The sequence below is a fragment of the Xenopus laevis genome, chromosome 8L, assembly GCF_017654675.1.
Source record: "Xenopus laevis strain J_2021 chromosome 8L, Xenopus_laevis_v10.1, whole genome shotgun sequence".
In the NCBI taxonomy this organism is placed as follows: Eukaryota; Metazoa; Chordata; class Amphibia; order Anura; family Pipidae; genus Xenopus; species Xenopus laevis.
This window is the reverse complement of record NC_054385.1, coordinates 71191299-71204767: the sequence shown is the minus strand read 5'-3', so window position 1 is coordinate 71204767 and position 13469 is coordinate 71191299. Positions and strand designations below refer to the sequence as shown.

The following is a 13469-nucleotide window of genomic DNA, read 5'->3' as shown; positions in this document are numbered from 1 at the left end:
CTGCATCCATTAGGAGGTTCATTGTTAACAGGAAGACAGGGCTCAAAAGTTTACTGACAACAGCAGTACTTACCTGGGGCTTCTGAAGCAGCGTTCTAGTCTGCTGAGTTTAGAGAATGGGCAGGGCCATCTCCACTTGCTATAGCTGGAAGTTGTACAGGAATCACCTGATTATACTCAGATGGTGTCAGCACAGACAGAGGAATAATCTGATTTGTCTGCATAAGCAAGTAACCAAAAGCAACTGCTGAGGATATACAGAGGCAAATTGGATAATTACTGTTGTTGACTCCTGCAAGAGCCCAAGTTTGCGGCTATTTTGGCTGAAGCCTATAGAGCGACTTTTAGAGTAACTGGCCACAAACCTGCCCCTATTAAAACATAAAAGAAAACAAAAGTAACAGGATGCAGTAAAGTTCAGGCCCCTAACCAACAATGCCTAAACTAACTGCCGCCTCCCTCGCCCATCCGTAAAAAATGGGGTGTAGGGGCCACATCCACCACTGCCACCAGACGCCATCTGGGCAGGTTGGGAGGGCACACGGATGGGGGGGGACAAGCACCTGCCACCAAATGTTCTGACAGCAATACAGGAAGGCAACTGAAACATAGGCAGTCATGGAGTAGCAAACATTGCACACCAGTGCCTTACCTGATCTGGAAGCTGAAGCTCAGAAGACTCCAGATATGAGGTAGTGTGCTGGGGAACAAAAGGTCCTGTGGACCAAAACGCCTGTCCCTAGGACGCCTTGTGGGCAGGTCTGATGTTCCAATGGGAACAAAAGCCAAAAGGAAAAGAGAAGGGAAAAAAAGACGCCAATGAGTGGATGTGGTTCGCTTTTTAAAGGTTTGGGAAGGGTACTTCTAATGGGAGCAGCGAGGAGGGGCTATCCCGGTGAGTACTGAAATGGAGTTCGTCTAGGGAAAATATATGCCTTTCTAGGGTTTCCCTACTTTTATGGTACATAATACACATACTTTGTTCTTATATTTCTGCCAGAGTGTCAGATGTGAAATTTCATATACGCTATTTTCATTTAGGGTCTCTGTGTGGCACATAGTTAGGTAAATCTATGCATATTGGGCATTAAAGTGTTCAGTAGACCTCTGGCGTGCTTATTTAGGATGTTTTATGTTGGTAACTTACAAAATCTAGGATGTGTATGTATGTATATATGTAGGGTAAAATGCAAGATTTGTGACAAAAACGCTATGTTTAGCATGGCTTTGCAGTTTGGTAGTTTGCTATAGACAGGTGTATGTAACCATTTTGGATTTGTCAGAATTTGTACTTTTGGAAAATATACAATATGGTTTTCTGGGGTTGACTTACCAGTATTTCTTTTGATAGTAGAAAAGATGCTCTAAAATGTGTATGCACTAACTTCATTATGGGGTCTCTAGGCGCCAGATACTAGTAAGTATTAGTAATCCTATGCATAATAGGCATCACACTGCTCAGTGGAACCTTGGCATTCATATTTAGGATGTTTGTTCTTGGCAACTTATGCTATATGAGATAAGAAGCTAGAAAATGGAAACTTTGATATGATTTTCTGGTATTTTATCAAAACCGTCAGTTTTGGGAAAGCATTGTAGTTTGTAGTAGAAAGACATGGATACCCACTTTAGATTTGCCGAATGTGTACTTTCCAAAAATGTATGATTTTGGAGGGGTCAATGTATTTATTTGTGTTTTTACCCCACAAATAAGGCTGTAAAAGTGTTGAATTTTCGGTAGCCAAAGTGACCTCTGGGACAAGTTGTATGTGCTAACTTCATTCTGAGATCTCTAAGCACCAGATATTTTGGTAATCCTATGCTCAATGGGCATCAAACTGTTCAGTGGACCCTTGGCTTTCATATTTAGTAAGTTTTTTCTTGGTACCTTATGCTTTGTCAGAGATACAAACTTAAAACTGCTAAGTTCAGAATAGCTTTAATGTTTAGTAATTAGCAGTAGAAGAACAAAGTTACCCATATTGGATTCGGCGGAATGTGAATGTGTACTTTTTAAAAATATATGGGTTCCTGGGGTAGACCTACTGTTCCAGGATTTTTGGCTTTGGAATCTAAAGTATGCCATATTCTGCTGTAGTATAGAAGTTATAAATGGCCATAAAACAATACATATCTGGTATTGCCACATTCGAGAGACACAAGGCATAAAATATTTTTCTGGTATAAATCCTTATCATGAAAATTAGCAATTTTTTATTTGTCTTTGGTATTAAGAGCTCTAAATCTTGCCCCAGATTTGGAAAGTTCAAGTTCTCCTGAAAAAAATGATGCATAATTTTCCAAGGTAAACTAAAAATCCCTCCCACGAAATGTCCCTAAAGTGAGAGAGCACAAAATGGAACCGGGTGCAAATGAAATTGGAAATTCTGCTGGTGCTTATAGGGTTAACATGTTTTAATCATGGTCACAGTGTATGTAAACAAATACAACTGTGTGAATCAGATGTGGCTGTTTCACCCCTGGTATCAGCTGATGTATCAACATATGTAAAACAAAACTGATTAATATCTCATTTGCTTTATTTATCAGTTCAGCTGTGTGATGAGATGGTTCACAAGACAATAGAGGCTTGGATACAACATAGTTAGTGTAAAATACAGCTTGTAAAGGAGGCAAAACTAAAAATGTAGGCAGAACATTTAGAACGATATGTAAGGGTAGAAAGTGCCACTAAGTATCAAACTTCGAATAACCTATCATTTGACATTAAATTGTTCTCTAAAGCTGTTACAGGATATGTGCACATCACTGCACTTCCTCAGCTTTTTTCTTTACCAGGAAGATACCACCACCCCTATGTTTTATTTGGACATTAATCCACAAGGCAGCGGCAAATAATATTGCTCTACTGCAATTAAAATATACTTAGAGGAGACATTAGTTAGGTGCAGGCACAGATTTGTGGAAAGGCCGCAGAGGCCCGGGGCTAGAGCGGCAAAATTTTAGGCGGGCGGCGTGCCACCCAACCACACCCACATTGGTTTGAAAGCACTGGGGATTTACAGGAGATACAATCATTTTTCCTGTGCACAAATCTCCAGTACTCCAGACCAGATGCTGAAAATTTGGGCATGTACACAAAGGAAGGGGAGGGTATGGGGCTGAGACGCTCGCCTCAGGCGGCAACGCCGAAGCGGTTTCCAGGGGTGGCAAAAAGCCGCTCCTGCACCTTTAAGAGCCGAATTTCCAGTTTTTAAACCGGAAATTCGGCTTTACTAATGCGAGAGAGCGCAATTGCGCTCTCCGCATTAGTGTTTCTGCCTCCCCTCCCGACAAGTAAGTCGGCAAGGGGGGGGTGGCATTGCAGGAGCCGCCTCAGGCGGCGCTTAGGTCCGAATCGGCGCTGGTATGGGGTGATGAATGGCTGCGGGCCCAGGGACGCCTGATATGTAAATCCGGCCTGGTTAGGTGCTACAGCATTGGAAAAGACTGGCAAATGGCAGTTATTTAATAAAGGACCCATTGTACCGCTATAAAAACTCTGGGTATCTTTTCTAAGCAATTAGGATAAATAAATAGTAAGTGTATTTATAGTTAAAGAAACCGCATTGCCAAGATGCAGTACATTTGGTTTTGGTTTCCATGAGTGGAATCATTTATGATACAGCTATACCGATTCATATTTCAGAGTATTTTTTTTTTTTTTTTTCTAAAAATGTTTTCTTCCTCCATGATACTGGCTCCTGATGGCATTTGGTTGCACCAGCTTGAATACACCATTAAAGGAGTAGGAAAGGCTTGCAGCACTTGGGGATGCTAAATGTTAGGAACGCCTAAGTGACTAGTTACCTGAAACCCCAGGCAGGTGCTCCTATCAGCAGAAAACTGCATCGGCCTAGGGTTATACCAGTAAGCACCATGGATCGATCCACTTTTGTCTTTATCTGTCTTTAAATTTCCTGGGGCAACCGCATGCGCAGTTGAACGAAATAGCCGAATTTTTAGTTAAACTTGGGCTTTCCGTTCTACTGCGCATGCGTAGCCGCGCGAAGGAAAGAGGAAGACAGAAGAGGATCTCTCTGTGGTGCTCACTGGTATAACCCCAGGCTGGTGCAGTTTTCTGCTGATAGGAGCACCGGCCCAGGGTTTCAGGTAACTAACTGCAATCACTTGGGGGTGCCTAACATTTGGCACCCCCAAGTTCTGCAAGACTTTCCTTCTCCTTTAATGCACGAACAGATAGCTTCTGCCAGTATATAGAAAATTTAAATAGGAGAAACATTGTGTAGACATACTGTCCCATTCAGCTGGGAAAAGATCTTACTACTTCTAGCAGCAGTCTTTAGACTAGCCAGATAGTAAATAGTAAGAAAAAAAAGCAGCACAACTGAGAATACTCTGCATAATATGACTAATGGCACACAGAATGTTTTGCAGCGTTTTGTCTCCACAGCAATTTATTGCCCCAGTGGAGGTGATAAACCGCCCTTGTGCCATTACACTAAGAAATTTAGAAGGATTGAATATGCTCTTCCATTTTACGCCCTCATTAACAAATATATGAAAAATTAAATGAGTGATATTAGTATCGGGGGTAAATTGCACCACAACTCCTAAAATCCATGCAATGTTTTTAACCAAGCCTTTTCCATAACCTCCAGAAAGTTCCAGCTGGAAAGAAGTGCTTTCTGGGTGGAAGCAGATAATGGAGTACAGCTCACAGCCAAAGAGTTTATGGCACTCAGTACATGCTAACACATGCAATTTAGTTGTGAATGTTTGGAGTATTGCTAAAAGATGTACTTTTATTCAGATATCAAGAACTCCACAGGCAGACAGCACTTCTGGATATGTTTATTGGGAAAAACTGCTGTAAACGCGGTTTACAGCAGTTTTACCCAATAAACATATCCAGAAGTGCCGTCTGCCTGTGGAGTTCTTGATGTACTTACAGTGGGGACACTGTTGACTGAGCACCTGGTCAAAGGGAGGATCGGTGAGCTGGAGTGGTCTTTTTTTCGGTTTCTCATTCACTTTTATTCATATACATGTATTTCTGGCTGATCATAGTTTATGGTTTAAAAAACGCCTTTCAATCTTCACTCCACAACTGTGCTTGAAACCAGAGAGCAACAGCAGGCCACAATGCACAGCACAGAGGTAGGATGTGGGAACTTATATTGATTGAAAGTTGGGTAGTAATAGTAAATAAGATAGAAGCAGTGCCCCCTCCCTAAATTCCTCCAGCTGGCTCCATCTAGAGGAAAGGGTGTCACCCTTAAGCATTAACGTAAGTCCTCCTCTTCTCCCTGGATGGTCTTTTTTATGCGTAACAGCATGGTCGTCAGCCACTGGTCCAGGCGGGAGATGGAGTCATATTCTTTCACCTAGAGGAAAGAAAGAGATCAGATAATAATGTAATCATACAGCAATGAAAATTTTTTTTTTTAAATTAAACTATGTAGCACCGAGATGTTTAAATGGGCAATGTTTGTTTTAACCTGACGTACTTCAATAATAAGCAAGAATTAGTGATAGCCCTGAAGAACTTTGAAATTTACAATATTTCCTTTTCTCAACAAGATTTTTAACACTAAGGAATTTAAATGGACATTGTAATATGACTTTTAATGATACACATGGGACAACTTTTAGTGACATTGGACACATTTTTATATATTTTTTATACAATGTTTAGTGTAATATTTAAAGGGAAACTAAAGTCTAAAACAGAATAATGCTAGAAATGGTGTATTTTGTATACTAAACATAGACGTTAACTTACTGCACCAGAAGCCTAAACAAATGATTTATGCTTTCAAAGTTGGCAACAGGGGGTCAGCATCTTTGCAAGACCAGAATGCTCGGCACCTGAGGTTTTCCATATAATGGTTTTATAATTTGGATCTTTATAGCTTAAGTCTACTATAAAATCATGTAAACATTAAATAGACATTTTTGAAAATTTGGATTATTTGTTTAAAATGGAGTCTATCGGATATGGCCTTTCCTTAATTCAGAGCTTTTTCTGTAAAGTAGTATCCTGTGAAAAGCATACATTGTTTTTTGCAAGAATGTATTAACGATCCTGAACACGCCTGGTACAATGGTTGTACGGAGCCACAAGTAAAGCAAATATGCATTCAAGCTTTCTGGTCATGCATAAGAGATTGGTCTCTCTCACTGACACCACAGCCTATATATCCACTTACACAGTGTCCCGCTCACACAGACGTGAATGAGCAAAAGCATACATCATATTTTCCATGGTGGCAGCTACATGTGCACTTCCACACTCTTTTATATATAAAGATAAAATGTTGTCCACGTTTCTGGTGTTGGCAAAGTTGTTCAGTGTCAAGAGACCCAAGCCCAATGCTAAGATCATCATACTGCAATATATGGCATGTATGCTTGCTATTCATTGGAGACATCTTGTCTTACCGCATCTGTATAACTGTCCACATTTTGCTCTTCGTGAGCATCGAGGAGTTTCTGTTGGTGGGAAAATTAGAAAATATGAGGACAGATACTGAATACTTGTGGAAGGTTAATCTATTAACTGCAACCGCTCGGATTATATCTATCTTCTATTTCAGTGTTGATGAAATATCTTACACTACTGAATTTGATTAGTAGTTTGTCTTTTACACAGAGCTATTAAGCAAGGATGCAATTAATGAATGAGAGTTGTCTGCAATCCAGCTTTTTTTGCGAGATTTAAATTCAACCAAAATGTTTGCATTTAGTCCAATGATGGGCAACATGGTACAATTCAGAGGCCACATATGGGCCTCAAACTATATGTTGGTGACGCACAAAACCACACCTTTTAAAAAACAGATGCTTAAAACTTCTGTGCATCTTGTTTTTCCTCAGCAATGCATTTATAACCTATTAACAACAGATCGCCTCTATAGGCAACTACAATTTCCAGCATCCCTTAGATGAAATTAGAGTATTGCTCTAATTGCACCAAATCCAGGTTGCCATGCTTTGCAACTCTCACCCAGAGCAAACTTAAATGGTTTCAGTGGCCGTAGGAGAATCTGCAGACAATCTACCAATAGAGAGGCAAAGATGTGGCCAGATCTACAGCGCACAAATAGGAAAGCAGAAGTTATAGGTGGGTAAAGCCATAAGCATACACCAACAGGGTCATATTAGGGGCAAGCATCACTTCTAAGTAAATGTGTTGTAAAACAGGTGGAGGTTACTGGTGGGGTCGCCAATAAAGACACAAAGCCGCAAGAAACATTCTGAAGTAAGTAACATTCCAGGAGTGATTTGTAAAGTGAGATGCGGTGGTAGCAGGTAAAGCACTAGAGGTCAAAGTAGTTTGATGGTGTCCCATTAAGCTAACAGAATTCCTCTTGGGCACCACAGATTCGTTTAACCAAATCTAAATTTCATATTAGAAAAATCTTAATAGTTATAAATTTAGTGTATGGTTTAAGATAGTCAGCCGGTAATACTCACCAACTCCCTACTTTCCCTGAAGACTCAAACATAAACGTGGAATGACTGATTCTTACCTTAACTAATTTGCATTCCCTTGCGTCAGTGAAAGCTGGGTACATTTCCTCATATTTCTGGACAGCCAACTAAGAAAAAAAAAAGGTTTAATGGTAATATCAATACATAACTTAACATATAAACGCCTAAGTAATTTTAAAGAGAACTAAACCCTACAATGAATTTAGTTAAAAATGCCATATTTTACATGCTGAATTTATAAGCAGCAATGATCCAGCACTTTCAACTTGTCACAGGGGTTCACCATCATGGAAGATGTCTGTTACACTCACATGCTCAGTGAGCAGCTGTCGAGAAGCTAAACTTATGGGTTGTCGCACATTTACAAGAAGAAGATGAGGTTTGTCTGTAATAAAAGCTGATGCTACAATGCTAATTATAAAATTCTGATGCTAATTTCACTGGAGCTGAGCTGACATGTACCAATAATAAACACTTCTATTCTTTATATACAGTATACTGTGAGTTGGTCCCTGAGCTCAGGTAAGTGACAGAAGCACAGAGCATGTGCAGTGAATCAGCAGAAAAGAAGATGGGGAGCTACTGGGGGCATCTTCACTGGCACAGATCTTGCCGGCTAAAGGGTTGCGGTTGCCTTGGGCTAGTACAGAAGTCCAAAACATAATGTACAACATTTGTAGCCTACTTCTTTAGTTAGGCTTTAGTTCTCCTTTAGGGTCCGGGCACACTCTCAGATTCAGGGAGATTAGTCGCCCGGCCACAAATCTCCTCTTCTTCTGGACTACTAATCTCCCCGAACTGCCTCCCACCTACTCGAATGTAAATCACTGCACTAGGAGCACTTCGTTTTCCGCAGTCATCCGAAGTTTCCTCGTCAGGCAACTTTACATTCTAGCCGGCAGGAGGCAGTTCGGGGAGATTAGTCGCTCCGAAGAAGAGGAGATTTGTTGCTGGGCAACTAATCTTCCCGAATCTAAGCGTGTGCCCTGACCCTGAACAGTGCATTGACCACATTGATTGCCTATTATTTTACCTTGGCATTGAGCATGTCGATGCAGAAATGGCAAAGGGCAGCTTTGAAAAAATACTCTTTTGCGCTGTATTTCAAAAGTGGGCTGTCCATGGCATTGGTACCAACCTTATATTTAAAAAAATAAAAAAAAAACAAGTTAACAAAGCTGTAGCCGTATTTCTCACACCAGAAAAAAAAGTTTCCCTGGCAAGTAAATGTGCTCAGAAAATACCTGCTCATAAATTTCAACAGCTTTCTGATACTGCTCCAGCTGCGCAGCATAGGTTGCAACTTTTAGCAAACACTTGTTGGCTGAACTGCAAGAAAAAAAAAAATTATTTATAGGACTCTAGCTTGACTGGCTCACACAAAGGGATACACAGAGATTTTAAAAGTAAAGATAAAGGGTCCACAGCAAGAGACAGATTATGTACATTCAAAAAAGATTGGTGGAAAGTATTGACACAAAACTATTTGAAAGGAAATGTGCTTTACGGATACTGTTTAGCAAAGCTTGTATTACCTGTTGGATTCCTCTCCTTTATAGTAGTCTGCTGCTTGCTCATAGTGTGCTATCGCCTGATGGGGAAATAAGAATGTGTGAAGCAGACACAAAAAGAAGGCAATAAAAAGATGATGTAAAGGAAGGGACGGCAGGCAAAGGTAGAAGATCTAGAGCAAAGTTCCCGGTCAGCCATGTGCTTATCCACACACATACAAACCACACACAACAAACACTAGTATGCATCCATATCTCTGTGCAATCAGCTTTTTAAGAGTACATGAAGAATAATTGTGCCTATGGCCAAAATTAAATTGGAGGTAACTTTACTCAGGGGGGATAGGACGGCAGACAGAGAAAGAAAATATGAAGGAAGATATGGCAGAAGAGAAAAGTCTGGAGGAACTAATGACAGTTGGCAGGTGAAGAATAAGGCAGTCTGAAAGGGGCAGTAGGCAGTTAAAGTAGTGATCCAGAGGAAGGGCAGAAAAATGGAGAAGTCTCCACTCAGAGAGAAAATAACTCACCTTTTCTATGTCAACCAGCTCTGACTCGTAGATCTCTGCTATGGAAATGTGATGTTTGGCGGCAATGGTGAATCTTCCCTATATGAAAAAAATATTCCATATCTATGTAATTTATTAAATTTCCACTACTAAGCTACTTTCGGACTAATAGGCACTTGTTCCCATCACCTATTTTTTGGCTGTTTCCCTAACACTCATGCATCATTCTCCACTAACTGCATTCAAACACACCTTGTTCTTCATACAACAAATATCTTGCTATATGTCTTGTTTCCTTTCAGACCATATTCACTTTGCTGGACACATACCTTTTCTGTTGCCAAGCACTAGGCCAAACCCAACTACCCCATACCTGGACATTGGTTATTCCCCACCCTGTAATCAATGTGCGCAAGCGCTAACACCTCTCACGTGATGTGCATGATGGGGTTGGCCTGTAATGAAGACCAAAAAAGTGGGAGATAATTGGACATTGTCCTTACCATGTCAGTGTAGATCTCTATTGCTCGAAGCAGACAGTTAATTGCCTCTGAAAAACAATATAGCTACCATTGTGATAATTTATAAAAGTTGTTTTTGGAAAAGATAAGCATTACTTTATTTATGGTTAACACAGAAACCATCTTTATTATTTCACTTGATAAAATGCTAACATTTTTAAAAAATACGAATGTTTACTTATAAAAAGTAAGAAAAAGAAGAAAACCTAAAACCTCTAAATGCTCGAAGCAAAGAAAAATTTTTGCATTTGGAAAAGGACATTTCCCACTGATTTCTATAGGGCCTCACCAACTTTTAGTTGTTCGTATTATACGTATTGTGGGTTTAACACTTAAAAACAAATTTTTCCTGATTTAGAGTAATTAGTGTAATACATGATTTTTAGCACTAAAAAGTTTGAAATGGGGAAAAGAAAAAATGTGAATGTTAATAAATCAGCCCCTTGGTACTTATTAGTACAATCCACCTTTCCGTGCATATAACCATTTAAAAGTGTGCACAAAAGATCATCTTTGTGCACATGTCCAAAAAAAAAAAAAGCAAATCACTAGATTTTCCTTCCTATTTTCATTCTGCTTTATCCTTGGCTGTTAAATGGATTCTGTCATGATTTTCATGATGTAGTTATTATTTCTAAATTACACTGCAAATAATTCACTCTACCATATAAAATTTAATTCCTGAACCAGCAAGTGTATTTTTTTTTAGTTGTAATTTTGGTGTGTAGGCAGCCATTTCCGGTCATTTTACCTGGTCATGTGCTTTCAGAAAGAGCCAGCACTTTAGGATGGAACTGCTTTCAGGCAGGCTGTTGTTTCTCCTACTTAAAAGGTAACCAGATAGCAGCTCCCTAACACAAGATAACAGCTGCCTGGTAGATCTAAGAACAACACTCAATAGTAAAAACCCATCTCTCACTGAGACACATTCAGTTACATTGAGAAGGAAAAACAGCAGCCTGCCAGAAAGCATTTCTCTCCTAAAGTGCAGGTACAAGTGCAGAATTCTGCTGGAGTAGCACTATTAACTGATGTGTTTTGAAAAAAACATGTTTTCCGATGACAGGATCCCTCTAATGTAACTGTAAATGTTAGGGAGCTGCATTGTTTTGTTGTTAGGCTGCTGGGGGGGAGGGGTGATATCACTCTGACTGAAGTTTTTCAAAACACATGACTTGGGGCAGCTGGGAAACTGATAATATGTCTAGCCCCATGTCAGATTTCAAAATTAAATATAAAAAAAAAATCAGTTTGCTCTTTTGAGAAACGAATTTCAGTGCAGAATTCTGCTGGAGCAGCACTAATAGCTAATGGATTTTGAAAAACAAAAAAAAAAATTCCCATGACAGTATCCCTATGGTATAGTATGGTGGAGATATCTTTGTCCTCTACACTTACATTTCACATAAAAACCAAGCAACAATCTTATAGGGCTAAAAATAAGACTTGCTCTTCCTTTCTGCAGATGAAAACAAAAATTGTTTATACTTTGTTCTGATCAGTTTATATGCACCTGCTGAAGAAAAATTCCAGTATCTCACGGTCGTATTTGAATATAACACATTCAAGACACAACTAGGATTTCTCTTACCCTGGGGATCAGATTTCTTGAATGCATTTCCAGCATCCACAAAGTTAGTGGCTGCATCATGCTTGCTTTGAACCTGAAGGTGGATCTGGGCAGCCTGGCAGAAGGCATTGCCAGCAGCTGGGAAGAGAAGAAGAGCATTTTATTGTACTAATCTGAGAATTATCTATCTATATCTCTACAGCTATATATCTATATAATTGACCAGAAGTGCCCACAGTCATACTTTGATTTGCCAGAGATGCACGATCAAGGATTATAATATAAGCAAACGAAGGATCACCACTTCCTGTAATTTGTGAAATTATACTCTTTTATTGGTACAGCATTGAGAAAGGTGGGACCAAAACATTGGATCACATGCTGTACCAATAAAAGAGTATAATTTCACAAATTACAGGAAGTGGTGATCCTTCGTTTGCTTATATTATAATCCTATATATATATATATATATATATATATATATATATATATATATATATATATATATATATATATATATATAGATATAGATATATATATATAGTTGTTCCAAATGAATTTACAGATTACATACTACCTACCACTCCAGTTCTTGGCCATCTTAAACATGTTGGCAGCCCGGGCATATAGTTCACATGCTTCTTCCATCCTAGAGGAGCCACTTAAACGTAAACAAATAGAATCAGATCACATGCTGTTCAAGTTATAAGCTTAGCAGTAGGTAAAATACTTTGTGTAGTGACAGCTACAGTGTCGTAAATACTGAATATGGGCATATGAAGTATTCTTTATAAGTAATTCACATTTCTAATCTAATACTTCTCACTGAAACAGATTCTGCCCAGTCCCCATGTCATTTTTAACGTCATAGTTTCCATGAATATGTAAATGATGTTGAAACTATAGTCATATCCTGACAGCATACACTTACCCAAAGAGCCCTGAAAAGAATGACTGGGACGACTTCACCTTCTTGTCAGCCTCAGCCAGGAGCTGCAGAGCTTCCTTCTCCTTCCCTGAGTTATCCATGGTTGGGTGGGCCCTGTCAATGATAATAACAATCATCGGAGTTGGGAAATATATGCCAATATAAAAGTAAGAAAAGAAAAACTATATGAATTTAGAAAAAAACAAGGAGGGCATGGATCAGAGGCTTATGTATGTGATAAAAGAGCAAATTCATTTTCTACATTAAATTGCATAACGAAATGCTGATAAAAGCAAGGCCAAAACACCAAGAATAATCACATTATTTTAAAGGTGCATCGGAGGGCTAAGTAGACCATAGAATGGGTTGGAAATCGAATTTCAGTGAATAATGTGGTGAATCTATGAAAGTTTTTCTATTACCACAAAGCGAACAGGGAGCAAAAGGTTAGTACAAGAGCAGCAAAAGGCAAAAAATAAAGCTGTGCAGATGAGTGACAGGCCTCGTAGGAAGCTGAAGAGCTGTACATGGATACTCGAGGATGAAGAGAAAAACAAGAGGCAGAGGCCAGGGATCAAAACCCCTCGAACCGAGAGGCAGCCGGGGGAGAGAGTCGTGAATCAGAGATCTGAAGATGGCTAAACAATATGGTGTGAATCTGAATAAGAGACACTCACCTGATCGTACAGACAAATAATGACTCTGCTTAGTATTTTCCCGGATTAGCAGCTATGCTACAGAGACAGCAAAACTTCCGCCCGCAAAACACATAAGTATTCTATTTCCGCCAATATTCCTGCCACGTGACCAACCTTTTACGTTCACATCCGTCCTGATGCTGTCAGCTGATGGAGTGTTTTCAAGTTCTTTCTCTGGTTAACACGAAACGATATTATGACATACAACAATGACTCATCTTAGTGTTATACAGTGTTGTTATACGAGCTGTAGTGTTACTTTCTATTACAATA

At 39.5% G+C, this 13469-nt stretch overlaps 1 protein-coding gene across 2 annotated transcripts; it reads right to left on the bottom strand.

Annotated features, from left to right (window-relative positions):
- Positions 1-2522: 2522 nt before the first annotated feature.
- napa.L (NSF attachment protein alpha L homeolog) lies at positions 2523-13236 on the bottom strand. Of its 2 annotated transcripts, none has more exons than XM_018228908.2 (12): positions 12921-13118; positions 12502-12612; positions 12152-12231; positions 11591-11707; positions 9982-10028; positions 9500-9577; positions 8994-9049; positions 8703-8787; positions 8492-8596; positions 7497-7565; positions 6406-6456; positions 2523-5348 (listed from the first exon to the last, which is right to left on the bottom strand). In XM_018228908.2, the coding sequence occupies exons 1-12, from the start codon at positions 13025-13027 to the stop codon at positions 5247-5249; spliced, it is 1008 nt and encodes a 335-aa protein (XP_018084397.1). In that variant the 5' UTR covers positions 13028-13118; the 3' UTR covers positions 2523-5246. The 2 variants fall into 2 exon arrangements, with proteins under 2 accessions (XP_018084397.1, NP_001085874.1); NM_001092405.1 differs by lacking the exon at positions 12921-13118 and adding an exon at positions 13176-13236 and having other exon boundaries at positions 4974-5348.
- Between the last annotated feature and the right edge of the window lie 233 nt (positions 13237-13469).

What these genes read in the sequence shown, in the direction of transcription:
- napa.L (XM_018228908.2), bottom strand. Translation starts at nt 13,027, where the DNA reads ATGTACAGCTCTTCAGCTTCCTACGAGGCCTGTCACTCATCTGCACAG. An exon ending in AGCTGGTTGACATAGAAAAG is followed by an intron (nt 9,050 to 9,499) that starts GTGAGTTATTTT and finishes TTTCCCCATCAG; the next exon opens with GCGATAGCACACTATGAGCA. An exon ending in AAAGGAGAGGAATCCAACAG is followed by an intron (nt 8,788 to 8,993) that starts GTAATACAAGCT and finishes TTTTTCTTGCAG; the next exon opens with TTCAGCCAACAAGTGTTTGC.